At 49.1% G+C, this 25,169-nt stretch overlaps 1 protein-coding gene across 1 annotated transcript in view; it reads left to right on the plus strand.

Moving 5' to 3' along the window:
- The window catches only part of LOC108921945 (serine/threonine-protein kinase Nek7-like), a 56,748-nt gene extending 36,938 nt beyond the window's left edge, over positions 1-19,810 (plus strand). The window contains exons 8-10 of the mRNA XM_018731731.2: positions 9,237-9,331; positions 16,021-16,134; positions 18,279-19,810. Of these exons, the coding sequence (XP_018587247.1) occupies positions 9,237-9,331; positions 16,021-16,134; positions 18,279-18,389 (320 nt within the window). The 3' untranslated portion in view covers positions 18,390-19,810. The remainder of the gene's footprint in view (positions 1-9,236; positions 9,332-16,020; positions 16,135-18,278) is intronic.
- The last annotated feature ends 5,359 nt before the right edge of the window (positions 19,811-25,169 follow it).

Raw genomic sequence — 25,169 nt, forward strand, 5'->3', positions numbered from 1 at the left:
ACCGAGAGGAAGGCGGCGCCTCCCCTGGCTTTATTCCCCCTTCTTTCCCGCTCCCCGGCTGCCCAGAGGAGGCGGCTCGCCTGCACGGAAGGCAGCTAATTGATGCCACAGGACTCGGGTGCGGGCGGAGGGAGAGCCTCATTCTCTATTCCGTCAGTTGGCTGCTTTTTGTGTCGGGGGCGATAGCAGCAGCTTCCAGACAGTCTCCACATTGAGTTTGTCTTAACATAACGATTAAAAACTTCTCTTACTGCGGCTGTCTTTTTTCTCACTTTTTCTCACTTTTTCTCTCCTATCTCTGTCTTTCTTTCGTACCTTCGCTGGTCATTTTTACAAAATAATTACCCCTCCCGCTAAAGCTGCCTGTCCGCTGCGACCGAAGCGGTTGCATTACAGACACCGTGCAGGGGTTTGAGATCTCGAGCGTCTCGATGCTGGACGCTGGGGCATCTGCAATAAGCAGCGCGAGGAGTTCGATTCATAAAACGCGACGCGGCTGAGCCCTTGTACCTTGTGAGCCGAGATTCCTGGCAAAGCTGCATGGGAACGGCTCCTTTTGCACTCCTCGATACGCCTTCGACTTCCACGTGCGCATATTTCACTTAGGCAACGCGCTGGAGGCTCCCGTTTGGAACTGTTGACTGACCGATTCCAGACTATAAAACCGTTTTCCGATGTATTTATGTGCCTATTCTCTAATATTTCAGTTTCTAGCTGAGCGAATGTGACTTGTGCTGACCCTCCGAGTCAGAACATGGGCGTAGAAGAGCAGAATGAAGAGTGTGGAGCCTCCTTGATTCAACTCACTTCCACGGTGTTTACAGCTCGTATCTGGAGTTCCCGACCATCTGTGGTCAATAACAAGATGAGGAATATTTCAGAGTCTCATGAGCGGAAAGAGTCGGCAACCTGCGTCGAGTTGAAGTTAGAATATGCATTTTTATTTTCTCTCATTTTAAATTAGTTTTAATTTCAGTCTAGCTCTAATTTAATGAAGAATTTTTGAATTATTTTGGAACTGGGGACAGCTGGTAGCATAGTGGTTATAGCTGCTGCTTTTGGAACCAAAGGCTGCAGGGTTCGAATCTGACCTGTAGTACTCCTCAGCAAGGTATTTATCCTAAAGTTGCTCCAGTAAAAATGACCCAGCTGTATAAGTGGGTAAATAATTGTAACCTTAACACTGTAAGTTGGTTTGAAGACAAGTGTCAGCTAAATGAATAAATGTGAAAAGTCTTAAATGTATGTATATATTGAAGCTTCATCTAAGCATTATAATGTTTATTAACTGTGACTTTGGATTTACGAACAAACCGAGTTCAGAATAGACTTCTGATCTTAGTGTACTTAAGGCACAAAGGTAGAAGTGAGTGCAGTGACTGTTGACGATAATAGACAGGTAGCACCACTGATGGTTCTCGGTCTTCCTGCTCGTCCCTCCGATGAGCCGAGTACATGTGGAGCGCAGGCGGTGATGTAATATGTTACAAAATATTGCTGCGAGAAACCAGTCATTGTTTTTCAATGTCTTTTTCCACCGCAAAGTGTCCCTTTTCCGTCGTCTTGCTCAGTGACTCCAAATCGCCGAGTCTCTACCGTGTCACAGATGTGAAAAATGCGTCCGGTTCTCTTAGGCCTCGCTTGTCCGGGTAACGACCCGCAACCCTACCGGAGCTCTGCGATCTCCGTGGCGCTGCACCTGTGCTCCACCAAGGTGGTGACACACTGCAGGTTTTTGCTCTGCCTTCCTTTCCGCCACTGACATATGACAGTGCCTTTCACATAGCATTACTGTTTGAAAGATGGAACCCTCCCCTCCCGGCATGAGAGGACAGCCTTGGACATTGGCAGGGCGCTCTGCTCATCTCAGGACGGTGTCATTACTGAGATGAGATGGTGAGCAATCATAACGTAGAGGATGTGGGACTCGGGGTTGGGGGGGGGGGGGGGGTTGCCTCTGGGTTGCTGTCTGCTTGTGTGAAAGATGGGAGTCGATCCCACGTGGACAGCTGCTCCGACGAGTCGGATGACTCAAAGCACTTCTCCAGGATTCTGAACGAACGTCAAGGACGTCGCGCCGACCGCACACATCTTCACGGCTCGTCGCGGTGTAAATCCCGGTCCTTTTGCTGCGATGTAAACGGCTCCGTTTATAGCGCCGGCAGAGGTCACGTCCCGCTTTGCGAAAGTGCTGACGGTCAGAGATGTGTCGCAACTTCCCGCATGAGGCCTCAGACGTGATGCGGTGCCCCGGTGAACTTTGCAAATGTGAACAGCTGCGGTTGTAAAATTAACTTTGACCCTCTAAACTTTGTCATCTTCTGAAACAGTAACACAGTAATTACATTACATTTACTCATTTTGCTGGTGCTTTTCTCCTGCTTACTGAGCTTTGCACGCTCAGCCGCTTACAGTTATTCACCCATTTACTCTACTGCTGGGGAATTTCTACTGTGTCAGTTCAGGGTAAGTACCTTGCTCAGGGGTACTGCAGCAAGAGGTGGGAGTCGAACCTGCATCCTTTGTTTCAAAGAGGCACCAGATTCACTACGCTACCAGTGTGAAAAAATTAACTTTTTGGGTGAGTTTCAGCTGCAGGGTGTGTTTCACCTGATGAGCCTCATTTTTCTGGTGGTGAGTCTTGAAGAAGGGGTGTGTCTCAGCTGGCGGGGGTGTTCTGGACAGCGGGTGTGTTGTGGTCAGTGGCGTGTCTCACGCTGGGTGTGTTTTAGCTAGCGGGGGGTTCTGGGTAGGTGTGTTTCGGCTGGGAGCAGTGTCTCCACCGGAGGACTTTTCTCATCTGATGGATTGCATGTCCCCTCTTGTGGGCGTGTCTCCTCTGGTGGACTGTCTCTTCTTGTGGGCGTGTCTCTGCTGGTAGGTGTGTTTCTTCTGGTGGGTGTGTTTCTTTTATGAAGCGTCAACTTTGTTTACACAATAAGCTTTGCGCACAGTGTGCGGACAGGTGCGCGTAGCAACGTTCATCCTGGTTTCGGTTCTGCAGAGCTTTGCCTTGCCTGCTATACACGACAGTCGTCCACTTTTGTCCGCGCTCCCTTACACTCTTCCAGTGAAATAAGCAGCGCAGGAATTTAAAGTCATTATTTTTGCTTTGATCTTTTTGCGTTTCGGTAGAACAGCTCCGTGGCCTGGGGGTAGTGGGGAGGGAGGGGACTGCGCATTGCTCCTAAAATCACACACCGCTGTTTTTAATGGTCTGTGGCCCTTTCTTCGGACTGAATTCTGATGCAAATGTTATCAGCTACACAAATACATCATTATTATTAGTGATTCATTTATCTGGCACATTTCTGCATTATTATTATTATTATACGGCATTAAGCTACTTAGTGATTTTACCCATTTGTTCCTCCAGGGAACATTCACTGTATTAATTCAGATAAGTACCTCGATCAGGGATACTACAACAGGAGGTGGGATTCAAACCCAGGTCCTCTGAGTGCAAAGCCACACCTCTAAACATTACGCCACCTACCGCGGAGTGGGTAATAATGTTATACTTATAGTTCCTACAGCATCGACATTAGTATAGCAAACATGAGAAAATCTAGCTGTGTAAATGCTAATGTAGCAGGGATTTACATTTATTCATTTATCTGATATAGTAATAATTTATTAATCAAAAGAATGTGTAATATTTTTTTTTGAGCTTAGTTACATTTATTTGTTTAGCCGACAGTTTTCTCGTCCAGCTCGGAGTAAACAAAAGTGCATCAACAACAGAGATACAGATTCAGACACATAAATCAAAATGTTGTCGATTTGTCCACTACCGCTGTTTACATTTACATTTATTCAGTTAACTGACCCCTTTTTCAAGTAACTTGTAATGTCAAGCTACTTAAAGTGATTTACCCATTTATACAGCAGGGTAGTTTTTACTGGAGCAATTGAGGGAAAGAAAGTACCTTGTTCAAGGGTCCTACAGCTGGTGGTGGGATTTAAACCTGCAACCTTTGCATCCAAAGACAGCAGCTCTAACCACTACGCTACCAGCATGCATTACAGAAGTATCTACGTAAAAACTGAAAGGGAATGCTTCTTGAACAGGTAACGTAGTGCAAGTTTGTGGAGCGAGTAGGAGCAAAGTGGGTCCGAGAGACACCCGTCGCAAGACCCTTCTTGAGTGCTGGCAGGGATTCAGCAGCTCTGAGGGACTGCGGGAGCTCATTCCACTGCAGTGAAATCAGAATTGAGAACCTTAAGGCTGTTAATTTTAGACTCCTTGTGATTGGCACCACCAAGAGGTCAGAGGTGGAGGCGTTCAGCGCTCGGGTCCGGTAGGTATCAGGGAGCAGATCCCTTGACCGTCTCATCAGCAGTCAGGGGTGCGCTGAATAGCTACAGGACACCGGTGGAAGAGGCAGACAAATGGGGCACAGTTTGTGAGGTTAAATACAACTCATGCTGCATCATTTTGGGTCTTGTATTGGTGAACAAGAGCAATCGGAACCCGCTGCAGAGTTTACTGGTGGAAACGCAGGCCTGCACAGGAGCACAAAAGGATTTGTGATGTGCGTGCGTCGGACAGCCCCCAACCCCCACACCGTGCTGTGACACACCCCTCCCACCTCCCACACGTGAAGCATGTGCTGCTTTAATTTTATTTATCACTTCTTCTGCCATGAACCGGAGGGCCGCTCCTGCGCGGTGCTGCGCGCCTCTTCAGTACAGGAGTCCTCATTAGTGTCCGGTGGCCGACGGGCTCACACGGGCGCTCCTTAACAAGCTCGCCACGGGCGCCGTGCCCGGGTTGCCCCGACGACAACTCTGAACTCCCACCCTGAAGGTCAGTGACCCAGATGTAGGAGGATCACAGGCCTTCAAGAGCCACGTTTCTCCTTTTTATTTATTTATTTATTTTTTTTTTTTTAAGTTTCCTCCTGGCTTCCTCCTGTCTGCCCACCTCTACCTCGCACCCGTGGACCGGTACCAGAGGGCATGGGGCAGCGCTGCGGCCAGTCTGACAGGTGCAGCCCATCCCTGCTCTCTGTTGCCGTGAGAACGGAGGCGTAATTAGAGCAGGAAGTGGCGGGGAACGTCAAGCAGATGATCCCACAGCAGCTCACGTTTGCCAGCAGGGGCGAAGTGACAGCGCGTGGCGGGGTACTGACGTGTGTGTATGTCCCCCCCCCCCCCCCGTTCTTCTTTTTAAAAAAAAAAAAAAAAAGACAGATCTGCCCACATGGCTGTTGGGGTGTGGTGCTGAACCCCCCACCGCCTGGCGCTGCCACCCACTCCCACAGTAACGGATGGCCCCGCCCTTCGCACCGTCTCCCCTTAAGAGCATCAGCTCTCTAATTACTTGTCGCCGTGGCAAGCTGCGGACTGTTGCTTTTTGAGAAAAATATAGACGCATCTCGTGCAGAATAAGCAAAACGACAAGGGCCCCGAAACAAAGATTCAGCACTTATGTGTCTTAAGGAAGTAATTTTGTGTTATGTCTTCAACAGTGTGTTTTTCCCTCTCTCCCCGTGTGTGTGTGTGTCGTGGAAGCACAGGAGCTCGTTGGTTCAGCAGACGGCTGAATTAACGTCGGCAAGTCGTGTGCTTTGGGAGTCGAAGAAACGAATTTCAGAAGGCATTGCTGCGACTTTCCTCCCAAAACCAATTACCGCGGGACTCTTTGTTTCGTCTCACTGTCTCCCGTTCGGTTTGTAATTAAACGGTAATGAAAGCTCTCGGATTCAAGTCGGGTTCAAGGTGCCAACTCGCAGCGGAGAGAATAGGACAGTGCGCTGTGCTCCCACCCCCCGTCTTTTATGCGGAGCAACAAGAACCATATCTAAGACAAATCTCCCCCCCCCCCCTTTTTTTTTTTATTTTTAAAAGAAAAAAAACAAAATGGTACACTTATGTCGCTCATCTTTTAAGTACCGAAAAGGAGGCCAAACAGACACAACTGGGAGAGGGTGCTGGTGAACAAAACATGACACATATCACAGAAAACAGCATGTGTGTCTGGATGGTTTATGTTTTTGGAATATTCCCAATAACATCCAAATGTCCCGTGAAAAATATCCATTTATATTTATAATAAAAGAATGGTACCGGGGTACGACATAGGGGCGGATGGATGGATGGATGGATGGATGGGAAGTTAATTCATCCTGAAGGAAATAGCTCAGTATCCTGAAAATACAAATACAAAGAGACACAAGTAAATGCAGTTCAAGGGCAGAAGGTTACGCAGAGATGTGTCAGAAGTTGCAAAAAATGTGACCACATAATTCAGAATTAGAGTCATGGTGCAAATCAAGTTTTCGGCTCAAGAAAGTTACGCACTTGAGTCAAATACATATTTGTGGAGGGAAATTCTGCCATAGACCGTAGCTATAGAATACATGTTCTTGCAGAATATATTTAAGAATTGTCAACATATATTTATAATTTGATCCGAAACAGAAGTTTGAGTTGTGTTAATAGGAATATGGAGGATGACAAATAAGGCTTTTTATTAATCATCTTTTGTATAGTTGAATGGTCTATGTTCCAACAAGCCTGTATCCTGTCACAGCCCCAGAAAAGCTATATAAAGGTATTAATTTATGTCTCAAGGGTTACATTTACTGGGGGCCGCAGTGGCGCAGCGGGTTTGGCCGGATCCTGCTCTCCGGTGGGTCTGGGGTTCGAGTCCCGCTTGGGGTGCCTTGTGATGGACTGGCGTCCCGTCCTGGGTGCGTCCCCTCCCCTTCCAGCCTTGCACCCTGTGTTGCCGGGTTAGGCTCTGACTCACCGCAGCTCCAGCCAACGTGTGTGTGGGTTACATTTAAAACACGCTGGAGATGTGGCCATAAATGGCCCAGTTGATAAAATTTGATTTCAAGAATGCGGGTTCCGGTTGGCTCTCAACGTCCGTCTGTCGGTGGTTGGGAAACGTTTCGTAAAGGAGGTTCAGAGCAGAAACAAGACTTCAGACGATGACATCTCCACTTGCACTAACCGTTATATAAACACACGAGTATATGTCTGGGTGGGTAGCGTTCATTCATTTGATGTCGTCTGGTTGTCTGATGTTGTCATTGTCGTCCTGGTTTAATTAGCACTATATTTACATTTTTGGGGACAGATATGCTAATAGTATATCGTAACTGTCATTTGCATCTAAGATATTCTTTTATGAGGGGGTGGGTGGAAATTTTGAATATATGAATACCCTGATCCCATGTAAAAATGTGATAAACTGGATTATTATCCAAGTACTTTGTTAAATCAATAGCAAGCGAGATGTATAAAGGCCCGTTTGTGTGTTTTATTCACGGTTTAAAAGCTGCTTTGTTGAATTTTCAGCTGCAGCGACTTTGTGTCGTACAGACGTGCAGATGCATGCGAATTAACGGGGACGTGTAAAAACTGATCTGAAGCTGCTCCGTCCTCTCAAACTCATTTCGGAGGTTCTTTTCCACCATCGTTTCCGTCGTGAAAATTTTCCCTTCCGCATTCTCACAACCTTTTTTTTATTCATTCTTTTATTATTAGTTTAAAAAAAAAAAAACTAATTAATATTACAATTTAAATACTGCAAAATAGATGTAATTTAGTGACGGCGCTAATATTGATTATGATTAATACATTATAGCTGCTGCTTTTCAATCACTGTGATTTGCAACATTGTTAGTTGCAATGATTTACCTATTTATACAGTTCAGTTGCATTTATTCATTTAGCAGATGTTTTTCTGAGACGTACGTCTCATAGTAAATACAATTTCTGCAATTTGGGTCTCAAAATGGGATTCAAACCCATTTTGCTACGATTGGAAGGTGACGGCTCTAACCACTACCCCATCTGCTTCCCTTCTTCATTTTTCAGTCTTATCGATCGCCCGACCACGGCCTTCCGTGAAGATCCACGCTCTGGTAGTGCCGAAGTAGAGCACGTGCGATGCGCCGTTGCACAGGCTGGACTGACTCGCGGCCCGACCACCGTGGTTCGACCTCAGGTTCTCGCCCACCACTCCGTCTCGGCGAATTAGGCAGAGTTTTAGGGGCGCGCGTTTGCGCAACGCCGAGGTGCTCCTGAGGGGCCCATCGACGACCGGAGGAGGCCGTTAATCACAGGCGCCGATGTTGCTGCCGTTAATTACGCGTCTGGCGATGGCACTGCCGCTCAGTCACCCAGACAGATATCGGTGTGGCGCAGGCGGCCGTGCGGACTGGCTGCCGCGGACGGGTCCTTGATGAATAGGCTCTGATTATCCCCTTCTTGTCATATTGACTAATGCGCTGCATTGGCAGGCCTGCGCTGATGAGACTGGAAGTGGGGAGGGGGGATCGCGGCGCGACGCGCTCATTAGGGCCGCCGGACGCGCTGCGACGGGGTCCGGGGAGGGGGCCGTCAGCCGAGCGTCGGGGCCCGAGGAGCGCGCCGTAATGGGTCATAAACGTCCACGGTCACGACGCGCTCCCGCTCCTACGCTGCGTGAGTGTGTGTTTTCACACTGAGATTTGTGGAGATGCTGTTTTCGTCCTCCTCCAACACTTCTGACATCAATCTCAAGCCTAAAGTGTGAGCCATCCTTCTAAACCCCGCCCCCCAACCTCGTTCATTGGTCACTTGACAGTTCCCACAGTTCCCGCCAACCACATCTTTTGCCCGGGTGGGAGAGTCGCTCTGCCCCTCCTTCCTCGCTGCTCATCGATATCGTTCATCGTTCTTCTGTTGACGGTCACCACGGCTGGAACGCTCACCCCGAAATGACGGTTTGGAAACAATAATTTTGAAAAAGATGACCGATTTCACACTTTGGCCCTGAGAAAGGCTCTCGATGCCACACGTCCTGTCAGCGCCGCTTGTGAGGTGTCGCCAGCCGAAGGTGCCCTGCTGACTTTCCTTCAGGTGTGACGCGAGCAAAGAGCGGGCCCCAGAAATAGACCGCACCCAGCGGTAATGAGCGGAACGCCACCGCTCCGCACCGGCAACGTGAGCGTGCTCCACACAATTATTCATCGCGAGACATTTCACGTTTCACAAGTGCAATATATTCCACGCTGACAGGCGCTGTAATTCTCTGGCTAAGTTATAGCGCTTCGGTTCAGTGTCGGAAACTCGCGGTTGTGTTCTGCACTCGCTTGCCATATGTCAGTGGATTTACGAGCGCAGGCCTGGCGCACTGCTACCGCTGCCTCCACGCTCGCCGTCACATGACCGCTGTTACATGTTTGTCCGTCACCCTGTGCGCGTTTGACATGTTCTCTCTCTCGTTCTCTCTACAGTGGGGACGCCGTACTACATGTCTCCCGAAAGGATCCACGAAAACGGTTACAACTTCAAGTCAGACATCTGGTCATTGGGCTGTTTGCTGTATGAGGTAAGAATGAATGAATGAATGAATGAGTTTTATTGCCAAGTATGTTTACACATACAAGGAATTCGTCTTGGTGACCTAAACTTCCACAGCACAGACAGAATGACAGTGACAAGACACAGATAATAAAAGTAGAGTGGGCTAATAGAAAAAAATATATGGAGTATAAAGTACACAATATACAAAATAGACACTAGGCATTATATGTTTGTACAGATATGTTATATACAAAGCAAGGGAAAGTAAATAAGAGATATGATGTGAAAAATAAATATAAATAGCATTGTTTATTGCACCAGTTTACTCCCTGGGGGGCATTTAGCTGTTCATGAGGTAGATGGCCTGAGGAAAGAAACTTTTCTTGTGCCTGGCTGTCCTGGTGCTCGGTGCTCTGTAGCTCCGGCCAGATGGCAAAGGTTCGAAGAGGAAGTGGCCTGGATGCGAGGGGTCTAGAATGATTTTGCTAGCCCTTTTACTGACTCTGGACGAGTGCAGTTCTTGGAGAGCTGGGGGGGGGGGGTGTGCCAATGATTCTTCCAGCAGTACGAACTAACTGCTGTAGTCTTCTGATATCTGATTTCGTAGCTGAGCCGAATCAGACAGTTATAGAAGCGCAGAGGACAGACTCAATGACTGCGGAGTAGAATTGCATCAGTAGCTCCTGTGGCAGGTTGAACTTCCTCAGCTGGCGAAGGAAGTACAACCTCTGCTGGGCCTTCTTCACAATGGAGTCTATGTGGGGCTCCCACTTCAGGTCCTGTGAGATGGTGGTGCCCAGGAACCTGAACGACTCCACTGTTGCCACAGTGCTGTTCATGATGGTGAGTGGGGATAATGCTGAGGTGTTTCTCCTGAAGTCTACGATCATCTCCACTGTTTTGAGCGTGTTCAGCTCCAGGTTGTTATGACTGACCAGACAGCCAGCTCTTTCACCTCCTGTCCATAAGCAGACTCATCACCATCCCGGATGAGGCCAAGGAGTGTGGTGTCATCTGCGAACTTCACGAGCTTGACAGAGGGGTCTTTTGCGGTGCAGTCGTTGGTGTACAGGGAGAAGAGCAGTGGGGAGAGCACACATCCCTGGGGGGGCGCCAGTACTGATCGTGCGAATATTGGATGAGAATTTTCCCAGCCTCACTATGTGCTGTCAGTCTGTCAGAAAGTTGGTGATCCACCGACAGATGGAGGTGGGCACGTAGAGTTGGGTTAATTTGGACAGGAGGAGGTGTGGGATGATGGTGTTGAAGGCCGAGCTGAAGTCCACAAACAGGATCCTCACATAAGTCCCTGGTTTGTCCAGATGTTGCAGGATGTAGAGCAGTCCCATGTTGACTGCATCATCCACAGACCTGTTTGCTCAATAAGCAAACGCGTCAGAGCTCGAGTTCCTCGTCTGCAGGAACGTCGGCCGGAACATAAATGCTCCACCAGATACCTGTAGTGTGGGTCATTGCCGGGTCAACGCTGGGTCATCAGGGTAGTTCTTGGCAAAGTGGTTAAAGTTCGATTTAATTTATTTCTGCAGAGGGCTCGTCTTACCAACTTGACTCAGAGTGCTGAACAGCGTTCAGAATGAATTGAATCAGTTCTAACTAACTGGCAGCTTGTACTGTCATGGTTAGACCTGCTGCCTTTGGACCTGAAGGTCGCAGGTTCGACTCCCACCTCCAGCTATAGTATCCTTGAGCAAGGTAGTCCAGTAAAATTACCCAGCTGTATAAATGGGTAAATTATTATAATTGGCTTAACATTGTAAGTGGAGAAAAGCATCAACTACATGAAGTAATGTAATTATTAATATAGCCAGCTGGTAGCTGAGGAGAGGAAAACAAAAAAAACTCCCACTGAGAACAAGTGCAGAAAAATAAACGTCTTCGGGTCCAAGTATCAGTGGCTTCCCATCCATCCTAGGTATTCTGATGTGGGAACAGGGGACCTGTGAGGATATGCCTAACGCTTAGCTGAAGCAATATGGTAAAAACTACCCGGCCGTATATATGGGTAAAAAATTGTAAGAGGCTTAACCCCATAAGTTGCTTTGGAGTAAGGCATCAGCTGGGAAAATGTAAACATAAATACCGATGGGTGGATCGATTAACTGACTGGAGTCGTCGCTTTGCAGTCACATGGTCCAGATTTGAATCCCACCTCCTGCTCTAGTACCCTTATGAAGATGCTGTGAATTGATGTAGTAAAACTTATACAGCTGTAAAAATGAGTAAATCATAAGTACCTTACTGTACACACCTAACATTGAGGTCACTTTGGAGAAAATGTAAAAGTGACGTTTACAGTCGGTCTTCCATGTCAGTAACTTTTTTTTTCTGCTTACAAATTGGGCATCTATTGATGGAGAGTTTGATAAAATGTTGAGAAAAGAAATGAAACAGTGAAGCACATGCATACGAGGGCTAAATGCAGCCATGCTGTCTGTGGCCCCGCAGTGTGGGGGTCGAACGAGAGAATCCATCCACCTACCCCCCCGTCCGGTCGCAGTTCCCATCCGGAGGAGCGGGCAGCTGTCGGCCGATTGGCGTTCCGGGCTCCTGTGGTTCCTCGGGCCCTGATTTATGTGCCGACGGGCTGCGGGGGGAGCTGTCTGTGTGTCCTCCGTACGGGAAAAACAGCGCTGCTGGGAGCTAAATAAAAAATCAATGAGGAGGAGGCCCAGTGGTGAGGGAGGCTGTCCGCTCGGCAGGAGATTACCAGTGCTTTCCACCTTCTGCGGGCCGCGGCTGGGCAGGCCCACATCGATTTTCCCTTTTCGCCCTGTTTTCCTGTTCTGTTTTAATAAAGATCACAGTGTGTGTGTGTGTGTCTGTGTGTGTATTTACCCACAGCACACCGCTCGCTGCATCTCCTCGTCTCTCTGTTGAGCTCTCGATTTCACCAGAGTAAACAGAGCTCGCTCCGCGGGTCCTCGTTTCCATGACGGACCACGGGGTCGTACCCGCGCTGTCGTCGTCTCACGGGACTCACTACATGCGGGCAGCTCAACTGAGATGCAGCGCGAATGCGCTCACGTCCATATCTAGGCACAGCAGGGGGGCTGAGCAACCATATGGTTGAGGGAGAGGTGTGAGGAGGGGACTGGTTCCTGGACATAGTCCTCCATGGTGAGCTGGACAAGTCCCGTGGGTGAACCTCACTCCCGTAGAAGCTCCGTGGAGCAGTGGAGGGCGGCGTCATGCAACTCAAACGGCTCCTCAAGAAGACAGCGAGGAAAGCGCATACAAACACCTTCTCAGTCCCAGGGATGTGATATGTGATCACTTTGTGGAGGTGATGTCATCAGAACGTCATTGGGTGACATTCCCGGTAAAGGCCGTAGACATCCACTTCATGGGAGCGCTCTTCTCGTGCCAGAGCTGCTCAGCGAGGAAGGCTCCATTGTCGCGAACTATCACTGTTCACCAGTCCACTCCTGTCTGTCCAACGGGACCTGAGAAGCCCCGGGACATTAATGATAACACTATGAGCTCCCTACTCGGCTGTGACACAGTAGGGAAACGCAGGGAAAATGTTTCACTGATAGAAGCGCCTCTCTGCCCACGGTTGGGACTCCGGATGGTGTTATTAACAGATCTTATAACGGCTTCTTCGCTTTCCTACACAGCGTCCTCTGCCAGCAGCTGGCCAAATCTGCCCTTACGTCTTTGTGCGGCACGGTACTGCGCACTCCGTCTCTGTCTTAGAGGGCCTCCTCTTTCCAGGCTGAAGTAAAGAACTGTAAGCGCCGAGCGTGTGATCAAAGGGGGGGGGTTATTGTTCCTGATGACTTCCCCCGGAGCTGCGTGGCACCGCCGAAGCGGTTTTGACGTAGTAGGGTTATCGCGGCACAGATGAAACGGAGGCCCTTTGGACCGGTCTTTCCAGCGCTACGGGCACCGTGCGATTGATGGGTACCGGGGAAAAAAGAAAAAAAACCAACCTTTTTTTGTGTCCAGAAGTGCAAGTTTTTTGTTTTCGGGCACTCCAAAACCTTCGAGATGCACCGCTGTGTCTGCCGGCTGCGCGCCCATCGCCACGTCGCGCAAAACTTTTAAGAAATGGAGACGTTGATGTGGATGGCGGGACTGAGCTGCGACAAGGGCTGACAGTCAACTGTGGCAAGCGGGGAGGGGGAGGGGAGGGGTGGGGCCCTCCCACATGCCATGGAGACAATGGGGGGGGTTCAGCCCTTAACTAATTAGCAGCTTGCCGCAGGAGAAGACGATCCCAGTTCGCGGGCCGGCACTATCACAAGGCGCGGCGCACTCAGACTCGGCACGGTGTGGTCGCTTGTGGAGGCTGTCATGTGAGGGGGATTTGGTCCGGTGTGTTAGTGTGAGCATGTTGGTGGAGGGGCTGGAGTTATTGAGGATAAATCTGTCTTTGTGAGGGTTGCGCTGTGTGTGTGTGTGTGTGTGTGTGTGTGTGTGAGAGTGAGTGTGAGAGACAGAGGGGTATGAGTGTGATAAGGCAGGGTTTGGCAGAACAGCAGCATTGACCCCTCCCCTCCCCTCCACCAAGCCCACATAACTGGCACTCCGACTGGTAATGAGCTGCAGTTGCAGCTCGGGGTCAGAGGGCAAAACGATTATCAGACATCTCCTTATTAAAAATGTAGCACCTCGCCGGGGTGTCCCTTCTCGGCGTATCACTCCTGGAGCACAATTAGATGGAGTGGGCGAGTGGAAATAATAACCGTACAATGGCGGTATTAACCGTAATCGCATGAGCTTGATGAAATAATTATAATGCAGATGGCAGCGGCGGCGATATCGTTCAAAGCGCTTATTGCGGAGGAGAGCTGGAAGGTTTCAGGTGCAGAGATGGTAGAGGATGGTGAAGCTATGAAACCGCGCTCTGAAATAAAACACATTTAATGTGTGTGCGTGTGTGATGGGGAGCGGCGTGTACACTGGGGTGACCTGAGTGGCATTGTAGCTGGGTAGTCCGAGTGTGTGTGTAACAGGGTTGGATAAACACACTGCCCACCTATCCGCAGGGAATCTCCTCTACCCAAGCAGTGCAGCCTCAGGATACCAGCAGCACAGGGATGTGCAGCTGAAGGGAGGCAAGAACTTCATTTCCCACAATCCAGTGCGGGTGCGATGGAGACCCGAGTTTTGTCTCGATTCGAGCGCGACGTCAATTTTACCCTGTACCATCAAATACCTGCATTATTGAAATATTTACATTTATGTGTCTGCCGGACGCTTCCCTCTAAAAGGACTTGCATTTTGTGACAATTCCCTATCACATCCACAGGGAATTTCCTCCACAGACGGAGTAGAGCCTCAGGAGACCTGCGACGCAGGAATGGAATACGTACCATAAGCCTTGACAAGAGACACGGACGCAAATTACTCGCAGCAGCAGCACCACCACTGCGACACCATTGTACTCTCGCAGCGCTCCGCCAATCGGTGCCCGTCTGTAGGGCGTCACACGAGTTTATTCTCTAATACATCTCAAACACATCTTTTAGAGGGAGGAAAAACACCCGAATCCAGCGGTGGAAGTCGCTGCATTAACATCAAAAAAGCCTCTTGCTGAATTATCTTAATTTTCTTAAAGAGGAGTCAGAGGTTCAGTCTCTTCGCTCTCCGTACATCACGATTTTTCAGTAAGCAGTTTGCTCACACTTCTGAGTGTCCAGGATTTACCCAACAGCATGTCGAAATCAGAAGCCGAAACAGAAGTGTCGTATTATAAATGTAAATTAAATACAGTTTACTTAGGTTATTGTTTTATTCCTTACATATATTTCGTATTCATTTATGCGTTTTTACGACCAATGCGGTATGTATGCGAGCTTCTGAATTTTTTGGCCCCTCTCGCAACAGTCTGCTGTTGTTCCGCTCATGATGGATGGAAATGTTATGCATAAACAATGCCAGAATTTTTTAATTGTATAAGGATTGCCACTTAAAAACCTAATTTGTATTGCAAAATGCTGTTTCTGGTAAGTTCTTAATGCGAGCATGGAATCTTAATACACGTACTCTAATCTTAAATTATAAATATTGCACGTTAAACAAGATATTTCGTAGCATGTAATAAAGGGGAATTCATGTAGCATGCACTTTGTGACACTGCAACGGTTTTTTTGTTTTATGCAAACAGTACTGCAGTTCACCTGCACTGAATTGTGGGAAATGAAGTTCTCTGTCTGCCTTTGGACACAAAGTTTGTTACACATGGTTGGAAACAACAAAGCTGGCTATTCCTTGGCCTTAAGATTTACTGTTATTTTGATTAAAATGTATTTACGTTAACGTCCAAATGCTTATTGTTGTTTTTGTTATTGTTGTTAGCATTTATCCAAGGTGACTTAGAATGGTTTTTCTCAAAGCTACTTATTCATCCATTTATACAGCAGGGTAATTTCTGCAGTATAAATTAATGTAAGTACCGTGCTCAAGGGATCTGGTGCCACGCCACCGGCTGCCTCAATTTCCAGACGCTGACTGACAGCTCTAAAAGATGTGTGACCGCACCCTGGAGCTCTAATACAGGCCTCAATAGGGTAAAGGGGGTTGTACCGTTAGATCTCTCCATCTCTGTCTGCTGGGCGCGTTCCAGGGGAAGAGCGGCTATCCTTCCTGTGACCTTTGACCTTTGTAGTGTCCTCTTGACTCCTGTGTTTCAACATGTTTTTGTTGCCCATTTACCGTTTCTGCCTCCCCTCCTGTGTCCTCCGGCAGATGGCGGCCCTGCAGAGCCCTTTCTACGGGGACAAGATGAACCTGCTCTCGCTATGCCAGAAGATCGAACAGTGCGACTACCCCCCGCTGCCGGCCGAGCACTACTCCGAGAAGGTGGGAACCCGGCGGCACCGCTCGCTCTGCCTGCAGACCGGGGGGCTTCTTCGCACCACTCAGCTCCAAAGAAACTGTTCCTTAATACGTGCGTTCCCGCTGTTCACGATGAGAGCTCTGGATATGTGATTTTAATTACGTTTATTATTAATCGAATGCGGTTGTGAATTTCACTACCAGCAGCCAGTCAGGTGCAGCCTGAGCTCAGTCACGGCACTGCGCGGCTACGTTGCGGTGGATGTGTCGTCGTAGCTCAGATCCTTGCAGAGGGCCCCTCCAGGCCACCACGCACCACACCAGCCCACCCCTCGCTTGCTTGGTCTGTTAGCAGCAGCAGTGTGTGTGTGTGTGTGTGTGTGTGTGTGTGTGTGTGTCTGTGTGTGTGGAACATGCTGGCGCAGTGACTCGCAGAAGGCCTTCCCAGATGCGCCTGTCGTGGGCACTAGCTGTCAAATGCACCTGCTGCATCTGCACCCGCTGAGCGCCACGCGGGACCCCTGCCGCACACTAGCTGCCCCACCGCCCAGCTTCACGGCCGCACGGCTAGCTGGTCGGCGCACGTTGGGGTGCAGAACAGCAATGCACGAGCAGGTTCTTCAATGTGGTAAAACACTCCAAATGCAGGTGACCCGTTTTCTGCCCCAATTCGGTCTCAAATTAACCACGTAACCACGCATCCGGTAGGCTGTACTTTTCTAGATGATAATGGTGGTGTGAATGTGAACCGGGAGCTCCTCCACATGTTACCTATTGCCGCCATCGCTGCTGGCTGCTGCTACTGTTACTGCTTATTCCCGAAATGACTCCCGGTGATGCTCATACTCGGTTTCTTTTTAAGATTTTTCACCATAATTTACAGTGTGTATTTAACAGATGCTTTTCTCCAAAGCGATTTCCAATGAACTCTCTGGTGTTATCAGCCCACATACCTTATTCACCGCGGTGATTTACACTGCTAGATATTCTCCTTACAGTGGATTACTCATCCATCAGTGGAACTCACTCTGTCACTCGCACACTATGGGGGAACCCGAACAGCATGTTTTTGAACTGTGGGAGGAAACCAGAGCATCCGGAGGAAACCCACACAGAGCTACTTGCTGTGCCACCCCTATTTTCAGTGATAGACAGTTTTTTTCCAGGGAGGCTGGCAGTGTTAGGTTTCTGTGCTAAAATACTTAAATTGATTTACCCATTTATACAGCCAGGTCATTTTTACTGTGTCAGTTCAGGGTAAACATCTTGATAAAGGGTACTGCAGCAGGAGGAGGGATTTGAACTGGGCATCTTTGAGCTCAAAGCAGCAACTGTAAGTACTGCATCACCTTCTGCCTGCTACTACAGTTGGGAAACTGCTTGTACCAGTTGTAACAACAACTGGAACTGTTCCCGGTTCTGGTGCTGCCGGCAGGGTGGCTCTTGATGCAGGACGTGAGCCTCAGTACAGGACCTGTGGGGCGACAGAGCCAGTTGGAGATGCTTTCGTGTCTCTGCTGCCCCACTGCACTCATCCACTTGAGAGCGCCTCCTTTGGCTGCACGTTGAGCCCTCTCATCTGGAGAGGGAGCGGGAGCCGAGGGCCATCAGGAGGCCGTCAGGGGGCCGGCATGGGTGGGCTGGGTGCCCATGGGGAGGAGAAGGTGGGTAGCGAGAAGCAGAGTCAGGAGCTGGATCCCAGTTGGCCTCCTTTTACGGGTGAAGTGGCAGAGGCAGTGAGTGTTGGGGGGGGGGGTTTCCCACGGTTCGAGAGCCACACAATGAGCTAGAAGGGAGACCCAGGCCCATGTGACCTGTCAGCACAGACAAAGAGAACAGCAGGTAGAGTAGTTCTTATGTAAAGCAGTTACGAAAAAAAAAATCTGCATGCTGAAGGTTGTTGGGTCAAGTCTCACTCCCCACCAGTACTGCAGTGACCTCGATCAAGGTACTTACCTTTACTTGAAACAATAAAAATTACTTAACTGTAAAAATGGACAAATCACTGTAAGCAGCTGAGTGCACAAACCTAACATTGCAAGTGGATAAGGATAAATTAACGATTAAAAATATTGATAAATATTAAGAATAATTATTAAAAAATAAGGATAAAGTAGTATCCTAAAACCAGGTAGAGTACCTTGTTGACCTCCTGTTTGTCTCTGCAGCTGAGGGAGCTGGTGAGCATGTGCATCAACCCCGACCCGGCCCAGCGGCCCGACATCGTCTTCGTGCTCCAGATCGCCAAGCAGATGCAGATGTGGTCGTCGAGCACCTGAGCCCCGGTCCGGCGAACAGCACGGAGACCATACGCACGGACGCGAGCCGCCTCTCGGCCTGACCTCAGATCAGTTCGCTTTGTTCTGTTTCTGGGAGAGATAGAAAGAGAGAGCGAGAGAGACGTGAGAAAGGTGCACGCAGAGAGGCTTCTGAGACGAGCTGAGCTGGCTGCACCACCCGTGCTTTCTCTATTTCTTTTATTCATTTTTGGTATTAAAAAAAAAACAATTATTTCTAATCAAGAACTATATAGTCACGTAAATAGTGCAGCGGTTCGAGAAATTCTCGGTAGAAAGTGATGTGATTGGAGGGAAGGACAGAAAGGGGCGGAGTCTTGTCCCCTATTGGCTGAGTTGTTAACGACATTAACGACGCCCGTCGTAGGCTCTTTAGTCTGTCGCAGGAAATGTGACCTGTAGTTCAGAGAAATGTGAACATCCTGTAGTGAGGACTCTCACTCATTTTATTCATACTAATTACGTATTTCAGATATTACATTATGTATTATGTTTTCATTTTATTTTTAATTTTTTTGCTAACGCTTCAGTGTTGCAATTCTAAGTATATCTTTACTGTTTCTGGACAGAATCTAAATACTTTTTTGAGATTTATTTTTTTGTTTTGTTTTTTTTCCCCCCGAAATTGTCTGATAGCTTTAGTTGCCTGGTTTGTTTTTGATTTGAAGTTTCATGTGTGAAAACATTACAAGTATTTGATGTTTGATTTTTTTTTTTTTTTTTTTTTTTTTTTTTTTTTTTTTTTTTTTTTTAGTTTATGGAATATTGATTTGGTTTCGGAGCAGAGCACGGTGTTGCTGAAGCCCTGTTACAGTTTCTTTTTTTTTGCTGTGAAATCCAGAGAAGCAAGCCATGTGCAAGTGTCGTAATGCAGGTTTCTCCGGGGGGCGCTCTGCACATACTGGATCAGACTCTAGTCTGTTGTAGTTCTCTATCCGTGACTTAAAGTTCACACCAAATAGTGGAGTGTACGGTAGCTGAGCCCTACCCATCATGCCCTGCACCAACGCCACGGCAGCAAGGCCTCCATCAGCATGACATCCGAGGGCCACATGTGGAACGTATCTTCGCCCACAGTGCTGTCCATCCATCCATGTGTAGAAGAGCAGGCCCCAGTCGCTTATCGTGACCAGCCGTATTATCGATCATCTCCTGCGCCCGCCCTGTGACATCATCACGTCCAAAAAAGGTTGCGGACGGCTGTCGCCCAGGGCAACTGCGGCAACTTCTGGCAGCGTAAGGAAGACGGGAGCGCCACCAATATCCTCTTTCCTCCACTGTTTCCTCACCCTCAGAAGCCGGACTGTGTATTTCACATTATTTACCTTGTTAACTGAGCTGCCTTTGCAACGCAGACTGCAATTTTGCTCTGGTGAAATCATGTCAAACTGTTCCTTCTCATATTTCGTTGGTAACGAGAAATAAATTGCTTTGATTGGAGTCGGTCTCTTTGAGCCGGTGCCCTCGAGAGAAGCGATTTTGTTGCGGCCCGTTCCACTGGCGCGCTTTTTAAAGAGCTGTGCCGCGCGTCCAACATACCCGAAAGCCGCGCCGTGAACTGCGAAATGTCAGACGCAGCACACATTTATCAGGCGGTGACCTTTATGCCACCGTTGTGCACAGCGCCTTTTCATTAGGCTTCTGGGGCAGTCGGTCCCGTGCTGATGGAGAGAGCATCTGCACGTTACCGGCCGACTCTGTGAAGGCCCTACTGTGCCGTCTCCTCCCCAAGTCACAGCTAACCAGCAGGGGGCGTGGTCGTTAGGATTGCCACCTTTAAATCAGAGTTCCCAGGATCAAACTCCCAGTCGAGTTACTGAGCCTGAATTGATGCAGTAAAAGTTGCGTACGTTGTTCTAAGCGGCTTAGTGCATAAACCTGACATTGTCAGTCACTGTGTAGAAAACTATCCCATTGATTATTATTAGTACTTGTAGGAGCTTGTAGATGCTGTAAGGAGGAACCCAGAAGGAAGCAAGACCCTCGTTTCCATCTGCCAAAGTGCTCCAAGTGGCCTTATAGTTCAGGATTATTTCTTCTTTTTATTATTATTGTTGTTGTTGTTGCTATTACTGTTATTATTCTTATTATTATTATTCATTTAGCTGATGCTTTTCTTTAAGGTAACTTACAATATTGGATTTCTACACTAACCTACTTACGGTGTTTTATCCAGCTATACAGCAGGGTAATTTTTACTGTATCAGTTCAGGTAAAGTACCTTGGTCAAGAGTACTGCCGCAGGAGTAGAGATTCGAACCCTGAAGCTGAGCTGAAATCCAGGTAAAAGAGCCCCTGTTCTCACCCTTATGGTAAAGGGATGACCAGGGAGAGGACAGACACATCTCTCCGTGCCGTATAGCCGTTGTCCATCTCAGCGTTCTAGAGGGAGGGGGGAGTGTTAACTGCTCCACGTGACAGAACGTAACAAACATCCAGTGTGACAGTGCAAGTGAACGTCCCTTTCCGACCACACACACACACACACACACACACACACACACACACACACACACACACACACACACACACACACACACACACACACACACACACACACTTACTTACTTACTTACTTACTTACTTACTTACTTACTTACTGAAACCGCTTGTCCCGAGCAGGGTCACGGCGAGCCGGAGCAGCACGGGGCCAGGAGGGGACACACCCGGGATGGGATGCCAGTCCATCACAAGGCACCCCAAGCGGGACTGGAACCCCAAACCCACCAGAGAGCAGGACCCGGCCAAACCCGCTGTGCCACGCCCCCCCTTCCAATCAGTGTGGGGTTATTAGTTGACAAGATGTGCAGCATCCCAGTAGAGGACCAATCCCAATGAAAAACTGGTGCTTGGACAGGGAGGTCATAGGTGCAACTCTTTGGGGGGCTTTCCTCACACCCTTCTGCACTCCACTCACTCTAAATGTTTTCCGTGAACATGCATGCAGCTGGGAAAACGAGTACCTGGAGTGTCAGTTCTGCAAAGGACAGTTACCACACCTTTACCAGGGCGTTACCACACCGTCACCCTCACCCTTTGTCAGCTTCGCTTGTTCATGCCAGTCTCCCCTTGCTGGCCCGGTTACCGAGGAAACCGAAACTGACCGGCAGGTCGATGCCACCGATGTGGTCGTCGGGGACGGAGTATCACATGAGGTAGGATGGTGAAGATACACAGGAACACACACAGTTATGAGTTATTTATTAATAACCGTTGTAATATTACTAAAAAAGTTCTGACTGGACACCCTGCTCATCCACAGCACCTCCACCTGGTCATTACTTTACTGTGTTTAGCTACTAAAGTTATTTACCCCTTTATACCTAATTTTTTACTGAATCAATTCAGAGTAAGTATCTTGATCAAATGTTCTGCAGCAGGGGTGGGATTCAAACCCATGTCCTTCAAGTGGAAGGTAATAGCTCTAATCACTATGCCACCTGCTGGCCAAGTGGACCGGTAACACATGAGTAAGTGATGGGAGGTTAACTGATCAGGTGAAATACAACCATTGTACTTTAAGAAGTTACTCCTTGTTTTGAGTTGTGAAAGTACCCCATGCTACCATGGTATGCCATACGAGAGTGCAGATATATTTTTTTATTATTCTCATAATTTAAAAATATACATTTAGGATGTGTCATAATTTAAACTACTGTTATTATTATGGTTGCCTTTTCTGTAAAAAAAATCCTACTTAATGCAAACCTCTTCCATTCTTGTGCAAATATCACACACTACTTTTTTTTTTGGTTCCTAATATTTTGGCAGGTTTTTTTAGATGCTTCCAGCAAATGGCTGGGACTGTAAATGGAAGCGCAGCCCATTGCAGGGGGATTACCGCGGTGACACTGCCAAGCCCTGCAGGAACAATCTGTCACCGTTCAGCTGCAGGCCGCCTGTTGACCAGTCCTGCAGCACAGCTGTCACCACGCAGGGGACTTCGGGAAAAGCAAGGGTGCCCTCTGTGGGCGGATGCGCGCAGTCCCCACCTCCCCCCCCCCACGGCCTGCCGCACAAGTGTACACTGTCTCACACCGCTGGTGTCAACGAAGGGCTCAGGTACACTTGTCTTGTTTTTGCGGGATAAAAACACACCAACCGAGCATGGGCATGTAGTCAATATAGTGGGGGGGGGGGGTGATTTCGGAAGCTTTGTTGTTGCAACACTCCTGGTCACACAGTAAAATTATTGAAAAAATAAATAACTGATTAATTTGGGTAAATCATCAATTGATGTAATTGCAAGGCTTGAGTGAGCCGTTCCAGACCATCCAAGAACGAGCAGTTCTGCTGCAGACTGTGTGTGCGTGCGTGTGTGTGTGTGTGTTGGGGTGGAGTGTCCAGCAGCTCAAAGGATCGATGTTCGGGGAGAAAGACTCACAGCCAATTATTTTCAGCTTAATGGTCCCCCAGGTGATGAAGGGGGGCCACAACAAAACGGCTGGAAGGAGGATGGGGGTCTGGACTGTGAGCTGCCCGCCGGTCACCAGGGCGATTGTGGGTTGATTGGGGTGGGGGGGGCACCTGGTCTGGGGTCAGATGGACGGTGTCAATGGCTCGGCACAGGTACAACCCCCAGTGGTCTTTTCTCTGGGGATGGAGGGACTATAAACTATATCTTAAAAAGAAGGCAGCAGTGGACCAGGGTTTGAATCCCACTTCCTCCTCTTAACCATGGTGCTTCGAACGGACACAATAAAAATTACCCTGCTGTATAAATGGGTAAATCGGTGTAAGTGGCTTCGTGTACAAGCCTAACGTTGTCAGTCACTTTGAATAAATACATCAGCTGAATGGATCGATGTAAACGTAAAAAAAATTTAAAAACCGCAGCTCGAACCCAGGCGGAGGCCGCGGTCGGCGTAGCACGTCTCAGTCGAGGCGTCTGCCTGTGATTGCGCTAGGCTTTCCCGTGTAAACCTTTGAGTTGAGCAAATAAAGCGAACACTGATCCCGCGGTACGAATCAGCGGGGACGGCGCGATGAAACGCGGGCCGGCGAGGCCTGTCAGCGGCGGCGGCGGCAGCGGCAGCATCGTCTTGTACCCGCACCGCCGCCCCTCTGCCAGCAGGAGCCGCAGCTCTTTTAAGCGTTCCCAGAAGGGATCTTATATGCATTGTTCAATGAGCCGCCGGCGGCTACACTTTCTTAACAGCTTATGCCTCATAAACTATTTAGGTCGACACTTAACGCCGGCGGATGACTAAACATCGGCGCGGCGCCTGCGGTGGAGGTGTTTTAACCACGGGGCAGGTGTCGGATGGACGGTGGGGACGGAGAGTCCCTTCGGGTCCGAGGGACGGGAAGAGGGGTCGAAACGCAAGCGGGGCGGAGCTCCGCCGAGGCCTTGCCATAAGCGTGTGGTTTGGAGAGGAAGTCTCCGGGGCAACGCCCCCGCCCCCCCACGGTAAATGGTGGCAGCGAGCGCCAAAGAACAGCGACAGGCCTTCCTCCCCATCGCCTGCACTCCTCAAACGGGTCCCCGGACTCTCGTGCGCCGCTCTATTAAGTGCCACGTGACAAATGGGCAGCTGTAGAGCCGGCTGGGGGCGGGGCCGCGGACAGGTCCGAGAGCGATGGCCGTGGCAGCCGAAGCGGTGCCTGCCGATGGGGGATGGGGGGGGTCGGAGCAGATCGCTTGGCGCCCACAGAGGGTTCATTACCGCGAGCGACAGGCCCTCCGCTAAAACACCGTCTTGAGGAACAAACACTGCGTGGGACAAAATAAATAACAGCGTTTTCCCCTCCCCCCAGCGCGCGCCGGTCTGATAAATTATTTATCGCACTGGAAACACTGGGTACTCACTGCTAATATCCCCACCTGCCCGTCTCATCTTTTAAAAGATGATTTATGTGTTATGGCCACGTTAAATTTCATCGCAATCAGGCCGGGGGCTTCCGGAGCCTTCCGGGGCTTACCGTGGGCCGGCTGAAGTCTGGCATAGGAAGTGCTCCCCAGCCGAGGGCTCGGAGCTTTGATTGCGATCGGCGGACTGGCTGCGCTGCCAGATGCTGCTGTGATAGCGGTGTCTGGCTTGGGCTCGCGGTACCGGGATGCACTTCTCACCGTGGTACACAGCTACCGCGAGGCCGTTACTCACGGCTCATCGCTCACACCTTGTTTTAACCTGCAACAAATTCCAGTCCTGCTCTTTTCCTCTTCTCAACAGTACCAGTGGGTGGCGTAGTGGTTGGAGCTCTCACCTTGTCTTGAAGGTTCTGGGTTCGAATCCCCCTCCTACTGTAGTACTCTTGAGAAAGGTATTTACGCTGAATAAGATGCAGTAAAGATGACCCATTATCAACAATCCCTTGTCTCATGCTAACGTGTCTGCACCCGAGTGGTGTGACACACTTTTTATGTTGTTTTCTGAGATGTACGTTGTTTTGGAGAAGAAGGAGTTAATGTAAACGTATTGTGGGGTCATAGGGGTTCAGAGTCCATCCTGGAAACACAGGGTGGGCAATCTCTCTCTCTCTCTCTCACTCACTCACTCGCTCACTCTCACACACACACACTAATTGACTCTCGCAGTAAAGGCAGTTAAGCCAACAATCCACTTCGAGCACACATGGGAGGACTGTGGGAAGAAACCAGAGCACCCAGAGAAAACCCTACACAGACTGGGTTGCAGTCAAACCCGCATCCAAACACACAGCCCATTAGGAGGAGCCACTGCTCCAGCCCCAGTAAAAATGACCCAGTTGTGCAAATGAGTAAATCATTGCAAGGAGTGTAGTAAACAACACTGTAAGTCA

The sequence above is a fragment of the Scleropages formosus genome, chromosome 17 (genome assembly GCF_900964775.1).
Source record: "Scleropages formosus chromosome 17, fSclFor1.1, whole genome shotgun sequence".
NCBI lineage: Eukaryota > Metazoa > Chordata > Actinopteri > Osteoglossiformes > Osteoglossidae > Scleropages > Scleropages formosus.